The sequence below is a fragment of the Plecotus auritus genome (assembly GCF_963455305.1).
Source record: "Plecotus auritus genome assembly, chromosome: 4".
In the NCBI taxonomy this organism is placed as follows: Eukaryota; Metazoa; Chordata; class Mammalia; order Chiroptera; family Vespertilionidae; genus Plecotus; species Plecotus auritus.
Genome location: NC_137775.1, coordinates 4,179,653 through 4,202,235, shown reverse-complemented (window position 1 = coordinate 4,202,235; position 22,583 = coordinate 4,179,653). Strand labels below are relative to the sequence as shown.

The 22,583-nt window shown below is 56.2% G+C and overlaps 1 protein-coding gene across 2 annotated transcripts; it reads left to right on the top strand.

The window, feature by feature from the left end:
• Nucleotides 1–906: 906 nt before the first annotated feature.
• PNLDC1 (PARN like ribonuclease domain containing exonuclease 1) lies at nucleotides 907–21,003 on the top strand (the record flags this gene model as incomplete). 2 transcript variants are annotated; one of them, XM_080667045.1, is made up of 19 exons in its annotated part: nucleotides 907–982; nucleotides 1,395–1,452; nucleotides 1,716–1,789; nucleotides 4,284–4,323; nucleotides 4,878–5,001; nucleotides 5,181–5,269; nucleotides 6,485–6,585; nucleotides 10,496–10,572; nucleotides 10,769–10,912; nucleotides 11,365–11,434; nucleotides 12,854–12,939; nucleotides 14,300–14,355; nucleotides 15,644–15,708; nucleotides 16,205–16,258; nucleotides 16,898–16,940; nucleotides 18,236–18,335; nucleotides 18,694–18,816; nucleotides 18,952–19,050; nucleotides 20,368–21,003. In XM_080667045.1, 19 exons carry the CDS (start codon nucleotides 907–909, stop codon nucleotides 20,497–20,499), a joined length of 1,611 nt encoding a protein of 536 aa, XP_080523171.1. In that variant the 3' UTR covers nucleotides 20,500–21,003. The 2 variants fall into 2 exon arrangements, with proteins under 2 accessions (XP_080523171.1, XP_080523172.1); XM_080667046.1 differs by having other exon boundaries at nucleotides 18,641–18,816.
• Between the last annotated feature and the right edge of the window lie 1,580 nt (nucleotides 21,004–22,583).

The window sequence follows — 22,583 nt, the reverse complement described above, 5'->3', positions numbered from 1 at the left end:
TCGGCCTGCGGACTGAAAGGTCCCAGGTTCGATTCCGGTCAAGGGCATGTACCTGGGTTGCGGGCACATCCCCAGTAGGAGGTGTGCAGGAGGCAGCTGATCGATGTTTATCTCTCATCAATGTTTCTGACTATCCCTCTTCCTTCCTCTCTGTAAAACAATCAATAAAATATATTTTTTTTTTTTAAAAAAAGGGACAAGTTCTAAGCCCAGTTGGGCTCCTGGAACCGTAACAGGCAGAGCCAGATTTGAAAGGATAAAGGAATGCAATGAGGAACTGGAAATGCGGGTGGAAATGGACAGGGACAGGGATTCTCAATTTGCTGTGAAGTGAACATTGTTAGATGGGAGACGAAGCTTGGAGTGCATCCAAGTTCACCTGAAGTTGCACCTGGGCTAGATGGGGTCATGGCAGCGGATGAAATCAAGGTGTGAAGCGGAAGAACCTGTAAACAGTTAAGGTGGCTTCAGCGTTTCCCCCTCGATTATTAAATGTGTGGCCAATTTTATTATATAGAAGTGAAAACACTGCCAATCTGGGTAATGAGTATGTTTTTTAAAGATAAATGTATTCAACATTTTTTAAAAGTCTAATGGAGTCTGAGAGGCCTTCAGAATGCAATGCCTTAGTCCCCTTTTATGATCCATAAAGAACCCAGTGGAGACATTTATTACATAAACAAATTGATTTTAGGAACAGAAACATCGACCTGCACCTACACATTCATTGGTTGCTAAAACCAAACTCCTTGGAGCGAGCAGACGGTGCGGGGTCTTCAGCCCAATAGGGAGGCGCCTGGGGCGCGGGGGCGGCCCGTTTCCCTGCGCGAGCCCTTTAAGGGCAGCGCGCGGTGGCGGCGGCGCGTGGCCGCGTGGGTGCCCGCGGAGCTACGTGGCAGCGTGGCCATGGACGTGGGCGCCGACGAGTTCGAGCAGAGCCTCCCTCTGCTGCAGGAGCTGGTCCAGGGCGCGGACTTCGTGGGTAAGGTCCGGGGGCTCCGGGCCTGGTCGCAGGGCCCTCTGCGCTGCGGGGGGGCCTGCGGAGGTGCGGGGGGCAGGGCAGGAGGTGAGGCCCCGCAGGGACAGCCGCTAGGCTAGGCCTTGGAGGCTCGGGGAGGGCCCCTTCCAGGGACAGGTTCCTCCTGGGCCTGGGGTGTTCAGCAGCAGTCACCACGTGGCCCACAGTGGTCCGGGTGGAGCCACGCCGCCCCACCTGGGTGGCCCGGCCTGGCCTCCGGCTCCCTTGTCTTCCCTTTGAACTCACCTGGCCTCGTGAGCACAGGAAGGTGAGCCAAGTACTTTGCCAGCTGCAGCGTTGACACTGTCACTCTCCAGCATGAACGGCGGTGGCAGGGGTCTGCCTGGGGACTCCTGTCTGTCTTTCCTTCCCGCAGGTCTGGACATAGAGTTCACGGGCCTTCGCACCAACCTGTCCCGGTCCCAGCAGATCAGGTAAAGCTAACGCTGCCTTAGAGCCGGGCTAGGGAGGCGCTCACCTGGGCCCCTGGGGTGGCATCCTGGCCCTTCCAGCCTGGTTCTCAGCCGGCACCCATTGGCCCTGGGCGGGCGGGAGAACATGTGGCGTGGGGTTCTGGGGACCTGGCCTCCGTCCACCGAGTGCTGGTAGTGTTCCCCTGTAAGTGGTTGAGCGATGCTGATCCCACCCCTTATGCCCTCTCACGGCCTAAGGAACGAGATGCCCGTTTTTTCCACAGTCTTTTTGACTTGCCGTCGGAGTGGTACCTCAAGACCCGCCGGAGTGTCCAGCAGTTTACGATCTGTCAGATTGGTGAGTGTGATCCTCAGCTGTTGGTCACGAGTCCCTAGGGGAGCCACTTGTATTGTCGCCCTGTTCTTACTGACCAGACAGCTTGGACATCTTTCAAGGGACCTGGCGATCGCTTTTGTGCCTGTTTGGTTTCTGGTCGCGTCATGCCTGTCGGACCTTACGCTTTGGAACAAGCAGAAGTTAATTTTTTTTTAAAAATATATTTTATTGATTTTTTACAGAGAGGAAGGGAGAGGGATAGAGAGCTAGAAACATCAATGAGAGAGAAACATCGATCAGCCGCCTCCTGCACACCTCCTACTGGGGATGTGCCCACAACCAAGGTACATGCCCTTGACCGGAATCGAACCTGGGACCTTTCAGTCCGCAGGCCGACGCTCTATCCACTGAGCCAAACCGGTTTCGGCAAGCAGAAGTTAATTTAGCAGCACCGTTTCATGCCTCCCTAAATCAACATTAAGGAACCTGACCTTCTTTCCAGGAAAAATGTGTATGGTTTTTCTTTAGGGAAAACGTACATAAGCAAGGTCATACTGCACACATTTTGTTCTGCATCTTTTTGCTTTCCCTAAGGGGTGGAGAGCTCGGTCTAACCCAGCACACGCAGACCTCTTGTTCATTTTTTAAAAAAATATATTTTATTGATTTTTTTACAGAGAGGAAGAGATAGGGATAGAGAGTTAGAAACATCGATGAGAGAGAAACATCGATCAGCCACCTCCTGCACACCTCCTACTGGGGATGTGCCCGCAACCAAGGTACATGCCCTTGACCGGAATCGAACCTGGGACCTTTCAGTCCGCAGACCGACGCTCTATCCACTGAGCCAAACCGGTTAGGGCCTCTTGTTCATTTTTAACAGCTGTACTCCACACTATGAGTGTATCCACTGCCTCCGTCTCCTACCGACGCATACTTTGGTTACCATTTGTGTCTGATAAGCAAGGTTGCTGACTAGCTGAGTATTTACACGCCCCTCTTGTGAGTATCTGTTATAGAAGGGTGCGGGGTACTCCCAGCAGTGGAATTGCAGAGTTAAACAGGATGTGTTCAAGTTTTGTCAGTGGTGCCGACCTGTTCCTCCTCCTTCCAGCCATCCGCAAAGATGACCGAGACTCCACTCACAACGGTGAATGTGCTGCTGCCCTCCCTCACACTGGCTGTTCTCACTCTTGAATTGATGTTGCTCACCTCGTAGAGGAAAAAAGATGTGCTTGTTCTTAGCGACATTTTTTTTAAAAAAAAAAAAAACATGTGCTCTGTTTTGAACACTATGCTTTTGTTTAAATATATTTTATTGATATTTTACAGAGAGGAAGGGAGAGGGATAGAGAGCTAGAAACATCGATGAGAGAGAAACATCGATCAGCTGCCTCCTGCACACCTCCCACTGGGGATGTGCCTGCAACCAAGGTACATGCCCTTGACCGGAATCGAACCCGGGACCCTTCAGTCCACAGGCCGACGCTCTATCCACTGAGCCAAACCGGTTTTGGCTTAGCGACATTTTTAATACAGGGTCAACAAACGTTTCTGTAAAGGCTGTACAGTAAACCTGTTAGGTTTTGCAGGCCATGTGGTCTATTACACTACTCAGTTTTGCCATTGTTGCTGGAAATCAGCCGCAGACAGTACATAAACGAATGAGCATGGCTGTGTTCCAATAAAACTTTATGTATAAAAACAGGCCTGGACAGATTTTACTGACCCTTGCTTGTCCGGTGAACATCTTTGTGTGTGTGTTGCTGTCTCCTGTCCTTTGCTAATTCTATTGTGGTTCTTTAACTAGATGGTATGGCCTCTTTGAAAAGTATGGGAAATAGGTCTGTTTCTATTGTTCTCCCCCTACTCGGCAGTCTTTTTCACTTTGTGAACCGTCTTTTTAACAATGCAGACATTTGAAGGCAATTAAATATATACATCTTCATGGTTTGGGATGTTCCCTCTGGTTAGTTTTAAAACTATAGAAATATCGCTTTAGCCCTGGCTGGTTTGGCTCAGTGGATAAAGCATCAGCCTGAGGACTGAGGGGTCCCGGGTTCGATTCTGGTCAGGGGCAGGCACATGCCTGGGTTGTGGGCTTGATCCCCATTAGGCGATGTGCAGGAGGCAGCCAATCAATGATTCTCTCTCATTGATGTTTCTCTCTTTCCCTCTCCTTTCCTCTCTGAAATCAATAAAGATATATTTAAAAAAATAAAACAGAAATGAAAATGTTGCTTTAACTTTACTTCTGTGTTTGAAGAACCATTCACAATTATGTTTGAGTAATTTCAGTGTGAATTACAATTTGACCCAGCTCCTGTTTTGGATCTGTCTTTTCTTCCTCCTCCTCCTCCTCCTCCTCCTCCTCCTCCTCCTCCTCCATGAGCTTAACCTCTTCTAAAGCCCACACAGCATTTCTGGGTTCAAAGCACTGTTCAGATGTTTTGTTCTGGTAGTAACTTCTGGTGGCTCTTCTTTGGTACTCATTCCCCTGCTCTTCTTCTTCCAGGACTGTCTGTGTTTTCCAGTGTCGAAGGAGAGGCAAACAAGTATGTGTAAACCCTTTGCAAACACCTGGCTCTTGCCCATTGATCGTCTCCACCTCCTCTCCCCAAATTCTGCTTCAGGCTCTCAGCCACGCTGGCCCCGGACGCTCCATACTCTCCCCTGCTTCTGTGCCCTGCACCTGCTCTCTTCCCTGCAGACTCGGCTCGCCTTGAAGTCTCTGGAAGCAACACCTTTTCTGGGGGCCTTTCCTGACCCCCTGCCCTGCACCTTAATCGCTCCTTTCCCTGTTGCCATGGTGTCCTGCCTGGGCCTCCAGGGTGGCAGTGAACGCAGTGTCACAGCGAGGGGAGGGCGAGGTAGCTCAGGCAGCAGTGGTCAGAAAGGATGGGATGGCGGTGCTGGGGGCTCCGGATGGGGGGCAGGGTCTCTGCCTTTTTTCATGGACCCCCCCGCCCCCCCGGGGCCAGTCACAGGATTGGGAACAGCCCACATTGAGATGCTTCTCAAGTGAAAGGCGCCCACTCGGAAGCCCGCTGTGAGCCAGAGTTTTAAAAACGGTTTTGGCTTTTCCCCTTATGCTCACGTTCTCTTGTAGGTACGTAGCCCATTCATGTAACTTCTTCCTCTTCCCTACGACGTTTGGGATTCTGGACTCGGAATTCTCTTTCCAGGCCTCCAGCGTACAGTTTCTGAATCAGTATGGCTTCGACTATAACAAGGTACGCCACGGGAGGGGGGGCGGGCCACGGGGGAGGGAGACGGGGTTCGGAAGGGTCTCCGGTCCCGGCTCCTTCCCATCCACGTCCACGTGCCACCGGACCAGGGAGGTTTCTTTCCGCTCAGCTCCCCCACAGCGGTGGCTCCTCCCGCCAGCCCCTGCTTCTCTTCCTGTCTTCAGTTTCTCAAACATGGAATCCCATATATGAACGAAGAGCAGGAGAAGCAAATCAAGCCCAGCATCCTGACTGGGAACTGGCGCGTTCGCAGGTACAGCCACGCTCGGGGGTGGGGGGTGGGGGGGTGTGCCCGGCGCTGGGTGTGCGCTTCCTGCGGGCAGGCCTGCTGCCTCCACAGTGCGGTGGCCTCGTGCGGACGTCCCCTCCGCTGCGGTGGCGTCTGGCCTGCGCTCAGTCCCACGTAACTGCTCCAGTGCTGGTGAACCCGTCCCCACGCCGAGGGGGAAGCCTCTCTGCCCGGCGTGGGAGCTCAGGGCTTCCAATGAAGGAAGAAGCTCGGTGCTCAGAGGCAGGGCCCGCCCCAGGGCTGTGCGGACGCGGCCCTGTGGGACTCACTGCGGGTGCTGTGTTGGCCTTCAGTGTGACCTGGGGGAGTTTTTAGGGGGACCTTGACCGTGCCGGTCACATGCCTCCACTTGGATGGACATGTCTCCTCATGTGCATGATCCCGCTGTGACCCCTGAGGGCAGGGCTTCTGCCCTTTGCCCTCGGCCCCCGGTGCCAGTTGTCGCCCTTGAGGCCCTGCCCTCCTGCAGAGCGGGGCTGAGCGGGGCAGCCTGTGTGGCGGAGGGGCAGTCCCCCGCCCCACCCCCTGGGCTGGGCAGGCCCTGTGTCGGTTCCCTGGTTCTGAGCAAACTGTTTAAGCTCCTTGAGCTTCAGGTTCATGCCTTGGACAGCTGTTAACTCTGCAGAATGAGGAGTCATCGCTGGGTCCAGGTCATCGTCTTCTGTGATGTTGAAGTTTCTTGCTTTTTTTTAAAAAAACTTTATCCTCTTTGTGGTTTTCACATAAAAATGTAGCTTTTTGTGGGGAAAAGCCATTTGAAATTTGAGCCTTCTGTTATTTTCACGGAAAGGCTTTCTGTACCTCAAATAACATGATGTTCTTCTTCCCTGAGACAGGAGGAGATGTACTCACAGCGTTCCCGTCCCCTCCTTCCTCCACCAGATGGTGCTTTCTCACCTCTGAGAGCTGCGTCAGGAAGCCAGGCCTCCTCCCGGCCCGCAGGCAGCCGGGGTGGCGCAGTCCCCGTGCACGCGTGGGAGGGGCCTGCCCAGCGCAGCGCCAGGGAGGGCCTCCTGCTGCAGAGCCAGGCTGGGGAAACAAATGGTCTTTTCTGGGCGCATTTTCTTGCCAGGATCACAGTGTTAACGCTGGAGGCTCAGGAGCCGCTCCCAGGTTCCCATCATCGCTCGGTTCTGGAAGGTTCCTCTAACGTTCCCCCCTTCCCGTGCCCATTTTCAGTTCCCTGGATAAAGACCAAATGAAGGTGGTCATCGATGAGGTGACCCGGTGGCTGCACCTGGCGGAGGAAGGCGACTGGATGACGCTCCCTGGTATCGCTGGTAGGCAGGGGGCGCGTCGGTCCGGTCACTCACGCACCCTCTTCTCCCGCGGGCACGGCATTCGCTCAGGGTCCTGGTGGAGAGAGAAAGCGCTGCCCTCCGTTCCACGTCGAAGGCTGTTTGACTTTCTGAAAGTTAAGGTGGAGGAAGGGAAGCTCCGCCCTGGAGCCCAGTCCTGAGTGTCCTGTGTCCTTGTGTTCACTTTGATTCTGGATTTGCCCCCACGGTGCAGAGGCAGTCACAATGAACATGCCCTGGCCCGTGGACCCCCGGGGTCTCTGAAGCCCTTCCGAAGGGGTCCATGAGGCCCAAAGTATTGTCAGAACACCCCTCGGCTATCCCTTGCTGCTGACATGGTGCCGACTGCACGATGGCATCGAAGCACAGGCGGGAGAACCTGTCGGCACCTGGCGCAGGTGGAGGCATAGCGTCGTCATGCTAGTCATCAGTGGATTCTGTCAGCAGTTACACTCAGTTTGAAAAAATCCAATTCTGCCCTGGCCAGTGGGGCTTGGTTGGTTGGAGCGTTGTCCTGCACACTGAAAGGTCGCGGGTTAGAGTCCTGGTCAGGGAACATACCTAGGTGGCGGGTTCAGTCTCCAGTTCGGGTGCGTAGGAGAGGGAACAGATTGACGTCTCTCTCTTTTTCCCTTTCTCTCTGTAAAAGCAATGACTATATCCTCAAGTGAGGATTTTTAAAAATCCAATTTTACTTACTCTCCTTGGCAAAGAAGTAATATTATTTTTAAAAAAATCTTTATTCAGATTATTACAGTTGTTCCTCTTTTTCCCCCCCATAGCTCCCCTCCACCCGGTTCCCACCCCACCCCATGCCCTTAACCCCCCACTGTCCTGATCCATAGGTGTATGATTTTTGTCCAGTCTCTTCCTGCACCCTCCACACCCCTTTCCCCACCGAGGATTGTCAGTCCACTCCCTTTCTATGCCCCTGATTCTATTATATTCACCAGTTTATTCTGTTCCTCAGATTTTTTTATTCACTTGATTTTTAGATTCACTTGTTGATAGATATGTATTTGTTGTTCATAATTTTTATCTTTACCTTTTTCTTCTTCCTCTTCTTAAAGAATACCTTTCAGCATTTCATATAATACTGGTTTGGCGGTGATGAACTCCTTTAGTTTTTTCTTATCTGTGAAGCTCTTTATCTGACCGTCAATTCTGAATGATAGCTTTGCTGGGTAGAGTAATCTTGGTTGTAGGTTCTTGTTATTCATCACTTTGACTATTTCTTGCCACTCCCGTCTGGCCTGCATAGTTTTTGTTGAGAAATCATCTGACAATCGTATGGGTGCTCCCTTGTAGGTAATTAACTGTTTTTCTCTTGCTGCTTTCAAGATTCTCTCTTTGTCTTTTGCTCTTGGCATTTTAATTATGATGTGTCTTGGTGTGGTCCTCTTTGGATTCCTTTTGTTTGGGGTTCTCTGCGCTTCGTGGACTTGTAAGTCTGTTTCTTTCACCAGGTGGGGGAAGTTTTCGGTCATTATTTCTTCAAATAGTTTTTCAGTATCTTGCTCTCTCTCTTCTTCTGGCACCCCCATAATTTGGATGTTGGTATGCTTGAGGTTGTCCCAGAGGCTCCTTACACTATCTTCATATTTTTGGATTCTTTTTTCTTTCCCGGTTGAGTGTTTTTTGCTTCTTTGTATTTCAAATCTTTGACTTGATTCTTGCGAGCCTCTAGTGTGCTGTTAGATCTCTGTATATTATTCTTTTTTTTTAAAAGTGTTTTTATTGATTTTCTACAGAGAGGAATAGAGAGTCAGAAACATCGATGAGAGAGAAACATCGATCAGCTGCCTCCTGCACACCTCCTACTGGGGATGTGCCCGCAACCAAAGTACATGCCCTTGACCAGAATCAAACCTGGCATCTTTCAGTCCGCAGGCCAACGCTCTATCCACTGAGCAAAACCAGTCAGGGCTGTATATTATTCTTTATTTCAGTTAGTGTATGCTTAATTTCTAGTTGGTCCTTTTTCATATCCTCGAGGGTCTCACTAAATTTATTGGTGGTTTCTAGAAACTTCTTGAAAAACCTTATAACTGTGGTTTTGAACTCTATATCCTCCATTTCTTTCATTTATGACCTGTTTCTTTGTCTCCGCATTTTGGCTGCTTCCCTGAGTTGATAGAGTAGCTTTGTGTGCTAGGTGTCCTATAGGGCCCAGTGGCTCAGCCTCCCCAGTTACCTGAAGTAGACACTCTTGGTGCACCTCTTTGTGGGCTGTGTGCACAGTCTTGTTGTAGTTAAGCCTTGATTGTTGTTGGTATCACTGGGAGGAATTGACCTCCAGGCCAATTGGCTGTGAGGATCAGCTGTGTCTACGATGGGAGAACTTCTGTGCTGGAGACACCCTTATGAGGCAAGACTTGCTTCAGTGGGGCTTTGGTGCTCACTGAGTCTGCCCTCTGAGTGTGTCCCTTATGGATCTGAGGAGTTGTAATCTGGATGGTCGTACTCTGACCCCTGGGTACACTGGCTCTTGGATCTCCAAGGAGGTGCTAATTAGCCTCTGCCTGAGGCCACCCAGCAGGAGCTATGGAGAGATCTGCAGATTCCTCTTCTTTGTTTGGGTTTTGGAGATGCCCAGATGAGGCCCAGCTGTGAGGCATTGCAAGATGCTGTGGGGCCTTGGGCCTTCTTTTGGATGTTCTGGGTCTCTCTGACACAGCTGCAGTTTGATAGGTGAGTTTAGATTTCAAAGGACCAGGCCATTCATATGCAAAAGCCTCTGCGCACAGTTGGGTGGGGCGGAGTCTCAGGGTGGAGCAAACAGCAATGGGTTCCCGTCGGCCCTGCCCTAAGAGGCCCCGGGTCTCAGTGTCCCAAGGTAATTGCTGCAAGCACCTCTGAGAGAAAGCTGCCCTCGAGTTCTGCCTGCTGCCAGACAGTCCAGTTTCTCCCCAAATGAGTCTGGGTCCTCAGAGTCCCACCCGGAACTGGAGTTCAGAGCAGTCGGGAGCTTGTGTCTCCCTCCCGCTTGAAAAAGACAACCACATCCTCAGTTGCCAGCCCTTTCTGCACGCGCGCCTCGGTACCTCTGCACTTTACTTCCGCACCTCCTCTGAGTCTCAGTGTGCTTTCTATTCCCTTCTAGTTGTAGAATTTCCACTCAGCCAGCCTTCCTGTGGTTCTGGATGATGTCCGTTTTGTCTTTAGTTGTAGTTTTGAAGTGGTTGTGCAAGGCAGCAAGTTCAGGTGTTTACCTGTGCCGCCATCTTGGTTTCTCCAGAAGTAATATTCTTAATTTTATTAAATCTCAGCCTTTGCTCATCTTTTTAAACATTCTGTGTGTCCAAATGCGTATGTAGAGAAGTCAGCACTCAGTAGACGTTGCTGCCACCTACGAAACTGCAGTGGTTGTCTTGGGAAAAGAACTTGTGCACGTTTTGAGTTGAGAGCTGAATTAGCTGCTTTTTTATTTCCTTTCATGGAATATTATTTTTACTTAAAGGAGCTGACTGTAGTTATTTTGATGAGGGTATTTTCAATCATTGTCAAATGAAAAAAAGTGAGCCCGTCCCTTCACGGAGAATAACTGACAGTCTTTGCTCGTGCTAAAGCTGGAGTTTCCATCAAACACTGGAATTTTGGAAAACTTGAGCCTGCACCGCACGCTTGCCAGCGTCCCGGTCCTGCGGGGCTGCAGCGCGCACACAGGCCTCTCCAAGGCCTCTCCTTGCTCTTCTGCAGTGAAACGTGTGAGCCTTGGAGGAAGCGCGCCACTCGCGGTCCCTGCGCGTGGGCCACGGGCTTGGGCGCCCTGAGCGCTGCTTTCCCATCTGATGGGCCTCTCAGCTCCTGTTCTCTCGGCCCCTCTGGAGGGGAGGCGGAGAGCTGGTCCAGGCTGCGGGGGTTCTGTGTGAGCTGTGTCTCCTCGCTGTAGGCTTCCAGGCCTTCGAGGTGCAGCTGGTGCTGAGGCAGGCCCTCCCGGACATCTGGACGCTGCTGAGAGACCAGGCGGTGAGTCCTCCCTGGCGTGGGCACCCCATCGTCTCTCTCCTCCGCCAAAGCTGGCCTCTGAAATGTGTCTGTCTGTCTCTTTTGGTCCCTTTCCCGCCCCCACGCCCACTCCCGCCCCCCGCCCCCTTCTTGGAGAGGAAGAACCGGGTCTTTGGCAGCTCTCCCAGGATCGGGGCATTGTCTCCTTTCACCCCAGGTGATAGTGAAGAAAGTGAGCAAGCAGCATCGCTGGTACCTCCAGAACACCTCCTGCGACCGGGAGAGCTGCTGGAGGGAGAAGATCCTCCTCTCCGCCAGGGGCTTCTCCGTGTTCTTCCAGATGCTGGTGAAGGCCCAGAAGGTAGGAGCGGCTCTCTCCGGTCCTGGGCTGCAGCGCTCTCTCTGTCTCGGGCCGTGGCACTGCTGGGCTCCAGCAGGGAGATCTTGAGCGAGTGGCCCCTCCTCGTTGATAACTGGCTGTGCGGGTCTGACTGGCACCAAAGCATGGTGGGTAGACTGGAGGAAAGACTGTCCCTGGCATTTCAGCACTAACCGACCTAAAACGCCTCCCGGGAGGGAGTGCTTCTCTGCTTCCCAGTTTGAGTCCCCAGTGTGGCCGGCCTCAAGCCCCTCCTACTCACCGCTGCTCTCCTTCTCTGGGAGGGGCGGGAGGAGGGTGGCGAAGGGATGGCCATGTGGCAGGGTGCTGTGGGTTCTGGAGCTGCACCCTTCGCAGGAGACCGTTCGTCTGCAGCGCCCGTTTCTATCCTTTTTAAAGCTTCCTTTTCCTCCCTGTCGCTTTCCTCCAAGTAGCCCTTGGTGGGACATAACATGATGATGGACCTGCTGCATCTGCATGAGAAGTTCTTCAGGCCCCTCCCAGGTAGGGCACGCCTGGCCCTCTCCTTCCCTTGACCTTAGTTCGCCACCTGGAGGGGTCTTGGCCCAGAATCCTGCTCCCGCAGGAGCACCCACATGTGCACCCCTCCCCAGGGCCCGCGCACCCCCCCTCCCCAGGGCCCGCGCACCCCCCCTCCCCAGGGCCCGCGCACCCCCCCCTCCCCAGGGCCCGCGCACCCCCCCTCCCCAGGGCCCGCGCACCCCCCCTCCCCAGGGCCCGCGCACCCCCCCCTCCCCAGGGCCCGCGCACCCCCCCCTCCCCAGGGCCCGCGCACCCCCCCCCTCCACAGGGCCCGCGCACCCCCCCCTCCACAGGGCCCGCGCACCCCCCCCTCCACAGGGCCCGCGCACCCCCCCCTCCACAGGGCCCGCGCACCCCCCCCTCCCCAGGGCCCGCGCACCCCCCCTCCCCAGGGCCCGCGCACCCCCCCCTCCCCAGGGCCCGCGCACCCCCCCCCTCCCCAGGGCCCGCGCACCCTCCCTCCCCAGGGCCCGCGCACCCCCCCCCTCCCCAGGGCCCGCGCACCCCCCCCTCCCCAGGGCCCGCGCACCCCCCCCTCCCCAGGGCCCGCGCACCCCCCCTCCCCAGGGCCCGCGCACCCCCCCTCCCCAGGGCCCGCGCACCCCCCCTCCCCAGGGCCCGCGCACCCTCCCTCCCCAGGGCCCGCGCACCGCGCCTCCCCAGGGCCCATGCACCCTCCCCAGGGCCCATGCACCCTCCCCAGGGCCCACGCACCCTCCCCAGGGCCCGCGCACCCTCCCCAGGTGCTGTGAGGAGGTGCTGCCGTGGGTGAGGCAGTGCTGGTTTCACAGAGGGAGGTCAGCAGTGAAGGGCCTGACATGGGAAAGCCACCTGTCGGGCAAAGGTGATGTTAGAGAGACAGGCATAGCGCCCAAGGAAAAGAAGGAACGCAGATGCCTTGGGTGCAGCCAATGGGAGGGCGTGGGGAGAGCAGGGCGGTTGTTTTTGTGGTGAACCTGTTTAAACTACATGCCGGTGCGATGCTGATAAGCGTACCAATTGATAGTTAGACGTTGTTATCATGGTATTGAGTGGATGTTCTCCTGGACAGCCGTTCACAAATGCTGATTTCCCATCCGATTCCCAGCAGCACCTCTTCCTCCTTTTTCCAGTGGCCAGAACTTGGCCACCTCCAGGGAGCAGTGCTGGCAGTGGCAGCATCCCGAACTTCCTAGGAGACCGTTTGGCCTTTGCTGTTACAAACGGGGGTGGCGGCTTGGCTGGAGATTGGGAAACCCCTAATGAGCGGGAATGCGGGTCTCCTCGGTCTTTGCTTCGTTTTACTTCTTAACCAGGGGTGACAAGTGAGGCTGAAGAACTCTCCTTCCCATTTTGCCAACAAACTCACCCCTGCCTGTCTGGGTCTCTCCTCTCCTTCAGAAAGCTACCATCAGTTCAAGCGGAACATCCACAGCCTCTTCCCCGTCCTCGTGGACACTAAGAACGTGACCAAGGACATATGGAAGGTAAAGGAGGGACCTGCCTCAGGTGAAGGGATGCTTCATCCCACAGCACCGCTCTCTCCCTCTCTCCAAACATTGTTCCTTGAACCCTTTGCTCATAGTTGACAGCCAGTGTCCCTTTCCTCCTGGGCGCTGGCCCCTCTGGGTCGTAGTAGCTTCCATGGCACCCTTGCCTCCTCCCTCAGTTCCCATGTTTTGACTTGTGTCCAGTTGCTGTGCTTGTTCAGATCCAACAGCAGAAGCTGACACATGCCTAGTATTTGCACCATGCTTAAAGGCATGGTTGGGGGTGGCGGGGGGGGGTCCCCTCTTGAAAAATCTTGAGGAAATCATCTCTATTGAGCCTTAGCCTTAAGGTCCTGGGTTTTCAACCCCACAGCCCATTAGAACCACCTGGAGCCAAGTCCTGACACCTGGGCCTGCCGTCAGCTCCTGTGGTCGGGGGAGGGGTGGATTTCTGAGGCCCTCAGGGGACTTCTGCTGTGCATTTGGAGGGAAGCTCCCATTTGGTTTAAAGACAGTTAAGAAGGTAAACTTAGGCCCAGGGGCCATGGCTCTGTGGTTCCGTGTTGACCTGTGAACCATGAGGTCATGATTCAGTTCCTGGTCAGGGCACGTGCCTGGGCTGTGGGCTCGGTTCCCAGTGTGGGACATGCAGGAGGCAGCCGCTCAATGATTCTCTTTCATCATTGATGTTCCTCTCTCTCTCTGCCTCTCCCTTCCTCTCTGAAATCAATACAAATATATATTTTTTAAAAAAGTTAAACTGAGTAACAGAGAAGGAGGAATTGGATCCGTGTTTTTGAGCCTTAAGCTGATCACTTAAAGTTCACGATTCAATAAGGGACCACAGAAGTGAGACTGGGCTGCAGGTACATCTTTGCCCGGAGACGCGTCTGTGCTGCTGCTGGTCTCCGTGTCACTGCATCGTCCTGGGGGTGAGAGGGTGGGGTGGGGCTCATCTCGGGGACCAGCGGTGCTCCTTCCCATGGCACGTGGTGACCGGCACTGCCCAGGCCCGCTGGTCTTGCCAGGCCTGGTGCCTACATGTGTGCCCGTGGCCTGGGTCTGATGCCTTGGAGTCTGTGTTTCTAGAACCCTTAGCACTTGTCTTTGGAGGAAGATGGGATGAGCTGTGTCTGTGGCAGCTTTTGCTCGCTTGGGTGATTGGGGCCCCGAGGGACCCAGGCCATAGGAACCCTGGCGTCCGAAATAAGGAGGGGATGTCTGAAGAGGAAGAAGAGGTGGTGGGAATTAACATTGTTTTCCGGGTCATTTCAATGACCTTTTGACAACACCTGAAGCAGATAATAAACCAAAGCACAAACCTTTCTTCCCCCTCCTTTGTTTTCCGTGCCGGCAGGAACTGAATTTCCCGAGGGTGTCCAATCTCTCCGAGGTGTACGACGTCCTGAACAGGTGCGGAGCCGTCGTCTGGAGCTGCTTCTGGGCGGCTGGCTCCCAAGACACCTTGGCCATGCCGAGACACTTAGCACTGGGGGTGCCACTGACGCCTGGGGAGCGAGGCCGGGACGCCAGGAGGCCCCAGCCCCGCGCCTCCTCCCGCCCGATGTTCCTGGTGCTGAGGTTGAGGAACTCTGTTCTAGAGGGAGGGGCCTGGGGGTCATCGTCAGCACAGCTGTTGGACGATGTGGCACTTCCTGTGGGCCGGGCTCGATTTCTCCTTTGATCTGTTTCCGGTTGCCGGGGTGATGAGCTGTGTGAGAACAGGGTGGCTTGGTTTTTCTTGGGAACGCTGATGTTTCTCTCGGGCCTAAAGCTGTGCCAGGCATAGTAGGTGCACGTTCAACATTGCATGAGGGGGCCCTAGCCGGCTTGGCTCAGTGCATAGAGCGTCAGCCTGTGGACTGAAGGGCCCAGGTTCGATTCCGGCCAAGGGCACATGCCTGGGTTGCAGGCTCGATCCCCAGTAGGGGGCGTGCAGGAGGCAACCAATCAATGATTCTCTCTCATCATTGATGTTTCTATCTCTCTCTCCTTCTCCCTTCCTCTCTGAAATCAATAAAGAAATATATTTTTATTTTTATTTTTTTTAAAATATATTTTATTGATATTTTACAGAGAGGAAAGGAGAGGGATTGAGAGCTAGAAACATCGATGAGAGAGAAACATCGATCAGCTGCCTCCTGCACACCTCCCACTGGGGATGTGCCCACAACCAAGGTACATGCCCTTGACCGGAATCGAACCTGGGACCCTTCAGTCCGCAGGCTGACGCCCTATCCACTGAGCCAAACCGGTTTCGGCAAGAAATATATTTAAAAAACAAAAAAAAACAAAAACACTGCATGAGTGGGAGACGCCAGCGCCTCCCCTGTGGAGCGCATGGTCAGGCCCCAGCTGCTGCCGTGTGGGGGGCGGTGTGATCACCTCTGCTTGTCCTGAAGGCCCCTGGGCAGGCAGCCCCCGGGCAGGGCCGGTGTCAAGTTCCTGTGGGCGCCCGGGCTCAGGTGAAGGGCCGATAGGCGCTCAGAACCACTGGGGCAGCTGTGCCCGCTGCTCTCTCGCCCGTCCTGTGGCCGAGTGCCAAGGCCTTATTTGCCCGGGCCTGGGTCCGTGCCTTTTCTTTGTTCCCTTTAAAGGTGTCTTGGTGCCGAGGACAGTTTTTCTATATGAACTGGATACGGCGAGAGGAGAAACGAGGACTGTTTCAGTGAATGGTCTTCATCCTTTTCTCTCCTGACAGTGACTTGAATCCCACCAAGAATTCTGGGCCAGTGATTGTTCACGCCAGCAAGTGCGAGAAATACGGTATGTGCCGCGGTGCCGGCTCCCTCAGCTGGCACAGCACCGAGGGGCCAGAGCTGAGGCGGGGCCCCGGGCGGCAGGGTGTTCTCCCCGGTGTCCTGGGCTGTGCCCCCTGTAGCCCCTCGCTCGAAAGGAGCCATCGTGGAGGCTCCCGAGGCCCTGGGTGGGGGGCGCCTGCTCCCCTTTGCCATGGTGAGTGGCCTGTAGGGGAGCTCTCGGCTCTCTGCTTCCTCCTCCTGTGGGTGCTCATGGGCCGTGGGGAGGGCCGCTGTGAGGACTGGAGGTGAGTGTTGGGGGTGGCGGGCGGGGAGAAGCGTGCACAGGTCTCGGGAGGAAGGAGGTGGAGGCTGTGTGTGCACGGCCAATGCCAGAGTGGGATTGGGGCAGGGACGGGGGCGGGTTCACAGCCCACGCGTGTGGTGCTAGGTGGGGGGAGCCTCCTTTTGCAGATGGTTCTAATCGCTGCTTGACTCTCTCCTGCCTCCGGAACACGCCTCAGCTGAGACAAAGTACCCCCACGAAGCAGCATACGACGCCTTCCTCTGCGGATCAGGTGGGCCGCTGTCCGTTTAAAGGGAGACTGGCCTGACTGGTGTGGCTCATCGGCCTACGAACCAGGAGGTCGAGGTTCAGTTCCCGGTCAGGACACATGCTCGGGTTGCGGGCTTGATCCCCAGTAGGGGGCGTGTAGGAGGCGGCAGATCAGTGATTCTCTCTCACTGTTGATGTTTCAGTCTCTCTCCCACTCCCTTCCTCTCTGAAATCAATACAAATATTTAAAAAAAAAATGAAAGACTAGTCGCTGGTTGCTCAGTGGTTAGATCCTCGGCCTGTGCACGCAAAGGTCTCGGGTTCGATTCCCAGTCCAGGGCATGTACTCGGGTTGCAGGTTTAAGCCCTGGCCCCGGTCGGGTGTATGTGGGAGGCAACTAACCACTGTGTCTCTCTCACATGAATGTTTCTCTCTCTCTCCCTTCCACTGTCTCTCAACAATGGGTGGAAAAAGTACCCTCTGGTGAGGCTGAACAAAAAGTAGATAAATAAAGGAGACTCATGCTTTATTCCTGCTGATCCCTGCCATCCCAGGCATTCCCAGCGGGTTGCACATAATGGGGAAACGCATGCGTCTGCGTGTTAAATCGGGTGATCGGGTTGAGCCTTGACGCCTGGTCCATTTCTGGCTTTCCCCCAGTTCTTCTGAAAGTGGCGCACCTGCTCCTGTGGAGGGTGCACGGGTGAGTGTCCCTGCCTTTCCGCCTGCCTTCGCCTCGCTGTGGGCCCGGGCCTCCCAAAGAAGGGCGGGCGCATGGGAACGTCCCTGTGTCAATGCAGTCCCCGCGGGGTAGCGGTCCCTGGCCCGCCGCCCCGCCCCTGTGCTGGTCGCGGCCCTCTGGCCTCCTGTCGGGCGCTGGGAAGACCCATGTGTCAGGGGCCACGGCCGTGAGGTCAGGCTTAGGTTCCCATCCTGCCCCCGTGCTTCCCGAGCGCCGGGCTGGCGTGTCTGTCACCAGGTTTCTCGTCACCATGCCGATGACAGCCAGGTAGGCGGATGTTCAGGTCAGTGAGGGCACGTCCTTGGGGTCCACACAGTCAGGCCGCAGAAGGGCACAGAGGGCTATGCCTGTTCCCCAGGCTGGAGGCCTGCACTTCCTGGGGCAGCAGCGGCCCACACCTGAAACTCACCTCCCGTAGCCCCGTCCGTGGTGATACCTCTGCTCAGGGGCACTCAGCAGCCACTGAAGGAGCGATCACATTGTCACCTGTGCTTTGTGGCTGACTTGGAAATAACTTTGGAGTCGTCTGTTCAGTTGGGTGTGGCCTATGTCTGTCCATTTGAGTAACAGATTGTGCACAGAAACCGTCTACAGCGTAGAGACGTGAGGTTCATAACTTAAACGAGAAACCTGCCACCCCACCTCCCTCTCTCCTGTGTGTCGATGGCGCCTGAGTGCCCACGGGGAGGTTCGTGTGCCAGCGGCGGAGGCAGCCCCGGCAGTGGCGTCCCTAGTGCCTTAGAGCCTTATTCCTGTTACTCCTCAAGCCCTGAAGCCCTCCAGGCTCAGAGAAGTTCCGCAGTGGCCCGCAGCCCCCGCCCGCAGCCCTGCCTCTGGGACCTAGGCTTGGGGGGCGTGGCCAGGTCTGGACGGAGGCGGGGCTGGTGGCGGACCCAGGGGGTGGGAAGAGGGACGCCATGCGGAGTGGAGGGTGATGTCGCGTCCAGGGATGATAAAGTGGTCCGTCTGACCAGCGCCCCGTCTCTCATTCTCGAAGCCCCTTTGCTAATGTTTGTCCGCGGAGGGATGTCACCAAATGGTCACCAGCAGATGGTGACGCCTGGAAGCTCTGCTCTGGCGTGGGCCCGGAGGCACCTTTCTGGGATTGGTGGGGGGCCGTGTGTGGGGGCGTGGAGAGCACGGACCTGAGCCCAGGGGATGTGGGGTGGAGAGGGGCGTTGTCTCCGAGCTGCAGCCTCGGCCGAGGTGGGTGCATGGCGCCGGGTGCTGAGTGCCTGGGCGCTCTGTCCACGCAGGGCCGGCTCCGCCCTGGAGCCCTCCTTCCCCCTGTACCTGGACGTGCTGGCCCCCTACGTGAACCAGGTGAACCTGATCCGTGCCGGGGTCCCCAAGATCGTGAGTACCGTCACCTCACTCCTCCCTGGTCAGAGGCTGCCCCCGGAGGCGGCCTGGCCCTGGGTGTCTGGGGGGGGCGGGGCTCTGATAACAACCAACATCAGAGCTGAGGAGGGCGTCACCCTCTGCTAAGCTGGTCCTTGTTCTCGTCTTTCTGCCAAAATCAACGTGGACCCGCTCTGTCCTCCCCGCCCCTTCCTGTCCACCCCAGAAGGAGCCCTCCCGTTTCTCTCAGGATTTTCAGCCTGGGTGGGTCGTTGGGGGGAATGGTGGGAATTTCCGTCTGCCCTTCTCCTGTCTTCTAGAACTTTTCTGGCCCAGATTATCCCAGTATCCGGCCCCCCATCCTCGTCCTCAGCGTCCGGAGGTGGCCGGGGATCACCGAGCAGCAGGTCTATCGCGAGTTCCAGAGTCTCTGCAAATTCGATGTCCGCCGACTCACGCGGAACCAGTTCCTGCTCTTGACCAACAAGTTCAAGGAGTAGGTGCCCTGGGTCTCAGCCGCCCTGGTCCTGTCTCCCCCGGCCACCACCACCCCCCCCCCCCCCCCCCCCCCGCAGCCCCTGGCACCTGCTCGGGCCGTGCAGCCTGCCTGACCGAGCGCCTCCTCTCGCAGCGCCCGGAGCGTCCTGAAGGAGTACCGGGGCCACCCCACGCTGCAGGTGGCCCTGTACCGGTACTGGAGGCACTCCCCGGACGTCCACTGCCTGCTGCAGTAAGTGCACGCCCGCCGGCGGCTCCCTGTCCCGTGCGCCCCACCCGGTCTGGTCGGGCACCGCTCCCTCCGCAGCCGGTGTGTGTGCTAAGGAGTGGCTGATGACGTGGTGAACTGAACGGCATTCTGTAACGTTGTTTTGCTTGTTTTTTGTTAATCCTCACCCGAGGATAATTTACATTGATTTTTAGCGAGAGCGGAAGGGAGAGGGAGAGACAAGGAGAGAGAGAGAAACATCGATGTGAGAGAGATACATCAATTGGTTGCCTCACGCACACACCCGGACGAGGGCCAGGGATCAAGCCTGCCACCGAGGTACGTGCCCTTGACCAGAATCGAACCCAGGACCCTTCAGTCCTCGGGCTGATGCTCTAGCCACTGAACCAAACCGGCCAGGGCTGTTCGGTTACGTTTGCTGTGTTTATCGGGCATCCACTTTGTGCGGCACCCTCGCAGGCCCCTGTTCTCGTGGGGCTCCCGCTGAGGGGGAGGTAATCAGTAAAGGAGGGGACAAGTGCTTATGAACGAGGAGAGCAGGTCAGGGGGCGAGTGGAGGGGGTGCCGTTGAAGGAGAGGATGCAGGCCCTGTGCCCCGGGCAGAGGGGGTCACGGCGAGGCCTCTGGCAGGACGGCCTGGTGTGCCCCGGGCAGAGGCCACAGTGCTGGGAATGAACAAGTGAGGCGTCGAGCCTGGAGCCGTAAGTGGGTCCCGACTGCACGGGCCGTGGGTGAGGGCTGCGGAGAAACTCGGCTCCGCAGGGGTTTGGAGCAGAGGCGTGCCGCGTGGGTCTGCGGGGAGACACGAGGCCCGGGCTGGGGCCGGAGTCTGGACCCCAGTCACCCGGCTGTGGCTTGGACTGCTCAGTGGCCGCATGGGGGTAGGGGTGGGGGAGGTGGGGCACAGACAGCCTAGAGCAGAGTCAGGTTCGAGTCCAGAGCTTGAGGCTGGAGCATCGGGAAAGATGGAGATGCATTCATGTGCTTTGTAAGGACTCTGGCCGGCTGGTTCGAGCCAGGGGTGTAGAAATGCTGTTGAAGCAAAACACGGGGCCCTCGGCTCCATTCTCCTGTGTCAGCCTCGGGGGTAAATCACCGGGAGAAGTGAGTGCTCCGTGTCCCAGAGGCAAGTGCACTGGGGCGTGGGACAGCGGTGGGAGGAAAAAGAACATTTTCGCCAACCAAGTCGGGGAGAACCGGGCGAGCCTGTTCAAGCCTGCCGACTGGCCACACACACACACATACACACACACACACACACGCCCTCGCCTCCTGCCGTGGACCCGCTGACCCATGCCCTGGCGTGTCCTTGTCTTGCAGAGTCTGTGGCATAGTCACCGCCTGGGCCCTTGTCACGTTTCTCCTGGGGCGACCTGGCCCCTGACGCCCGCCGGGCCCTGCCGCTCCCGTCCCTGCGCCTCTCCGGGCGGCCAGCCCCTCCGTGCTCTGTGAACCGCGTTCTCCTCGCCCGTGGACGTGCCTGTCATTGCGAGGACTGTCGTTAGGTTTTGAAGGAGACATTCTGTAAATACTGTCAATGATACAGACATCCTTGGGCGGCTCTCCCTCCGGGGTCTCACCTTTACCTTCTCGCCCCTCAGCTCCAGGGCCCTCTTTGCTGTGACCTGTTTCCTGCGCCCGTTTCTTCGTAGCTCACTTCCACCTCCGTGACTTTGTAAATAAGCCTCCTCTTTTAAGAGAAAGGGAAAAGGAGCCTTGGCCGGGGGCTCAGGTGGTTGGGCATCGTCCTGAGCACCAAAGAGGTGCTGGTTTGATTCCCAGGCAGGGCACGTGCTGGGTTTGCAGGCTCAGTCCCCGTGGGTGGCATGCAGGAGGCAGCCGATCCATGTTTCCTTCTTACATTGATGTCCCCCCCCTCTCCCACTTCCTCCTTCCCTCCCTCCCTCCCTCCCTCCCTCCCTTCCTCTCTCTCTCAGAATCAATAAAAATATTTTTAAAAATACTGAACTATCTTGATGTAGTACTATTTAAGGATCCTGGTCAGATAAATGCATTCATTTATTCATTTCATCATCAACGTAGCTTAGAAAGAGAGAAAGAAAGAAAGAAAAAGAACGAAAGAAAGAAAAGAAAGAAAGAAAGAAGAAAGAAAGGAAGGAAAGGAAAGAAAGAGAAGTTCTTGGATCTGGTGCCTCTGTGGCCAGAACCTTCCTTCTACCCAGGACCGGGGAGCAGTCGCCACCTCTGGGAACTTGCTGTCCCGGTGCCTCCTGCACAGACAGCGTGGAGCCGGGCGCCAAGCGCAGAAAAGGCCGTGCTGTGTCGGAGAGGAAGGAAGGCCAGGCGGCTGCGAGGGAAGAAAGTGACGCCCACGTCCACGCGCCCTGGTGATGCCTGTGAGAAGCTCCGAGTGGTCCTCGGGGCGGCAGAGCTCCGCGCTGGGGCGCCGGGTGCCTTGACCTCACGCTAACGTTCACTTGAACTACAGCGAAGTCACCCCACCACGCCGCTGAGGTCTGACGCAGCGTGGGTTTACCGCACAGTGAAACCTTAACTCCACCTCCGTCACGTGTCCTGAGCACTGACGTCATCTCAAACGTCTCGTGTCCTTAAGAAGAGTGAAAACAAAGGAGAAAGTGCACATTTACGTGTGGACGGTTCTTGCACCTGCATCTGCCTGTTCCTGCTGATACTCCTGCTGGTCTGGGCAGAAGGGCCTCCAGGGACAGGCAGGAGCCCTGGGCTCCCTCGCCATGCAGCGTCCTGTTTGCTCTGAGGCCCACCTCCCACTCCTGGGAGAAACAGGTGGTCCCATCACAGGACTGTCAGGCTGTACTTACATTTTTATTTTTATTTTAAAATATATTTTATTGATTTTTTACAGAGAGGGAGAGGGATAGTTAGAAACATCGATGAGAGAGAAACATCGATCAGCTGCCTCCTGCACACCCCCCACTGGGGATGTGCCCGCAACCAAGGTACATGCCCTTGACCGGGACCCTTCAGTCCGCAGGCCGATGCGCTATCCACTGAGCCACACCGGTCAGGGCAGGCTGTACTTATAAACCAGATACCCTGCCTTTGTGGGTTCTGCCTGGGAAATCATTGCCATGCCCTCCAGACAGTAAGAAGGTTACCGTGTTTGTGTGAAAATTGCAATCAACATCTAACCTGTTCGCCCTGGCGCCCCCAGCCCTCGGACCACCGGCAGCCTGGAGGGTCACTCTGAGTGTCTCAGTTACCCCCGATATTGCAGACCCTGCGGGAAGCAAGCCGGCCCTCCCGGGCCTCTGGGCAGGACCTGCTCCGTCGTTCTCTCCCCCGGGGAGCGGGCAGCGAGGCCTCGGCTGTGCCCTGCCCGGAGACCTTCCATGGAAGCTCCTAAAACAGGGTGAAACGGAACAAGAGTGTAAGCTGGTCTTCTGTGTTCAGAGCTTCTGGACATCGGGACGACCTCAGCATGCTCCCCCTTTTGCCTGATCCCTGAGAGGATATAGACTAAGCCCCCCTCTCCATGCCCCAGAGGGAGAAAGGGACGTTGTCACTGGAGGTCACCGTGGTCACTCATCTTGGGG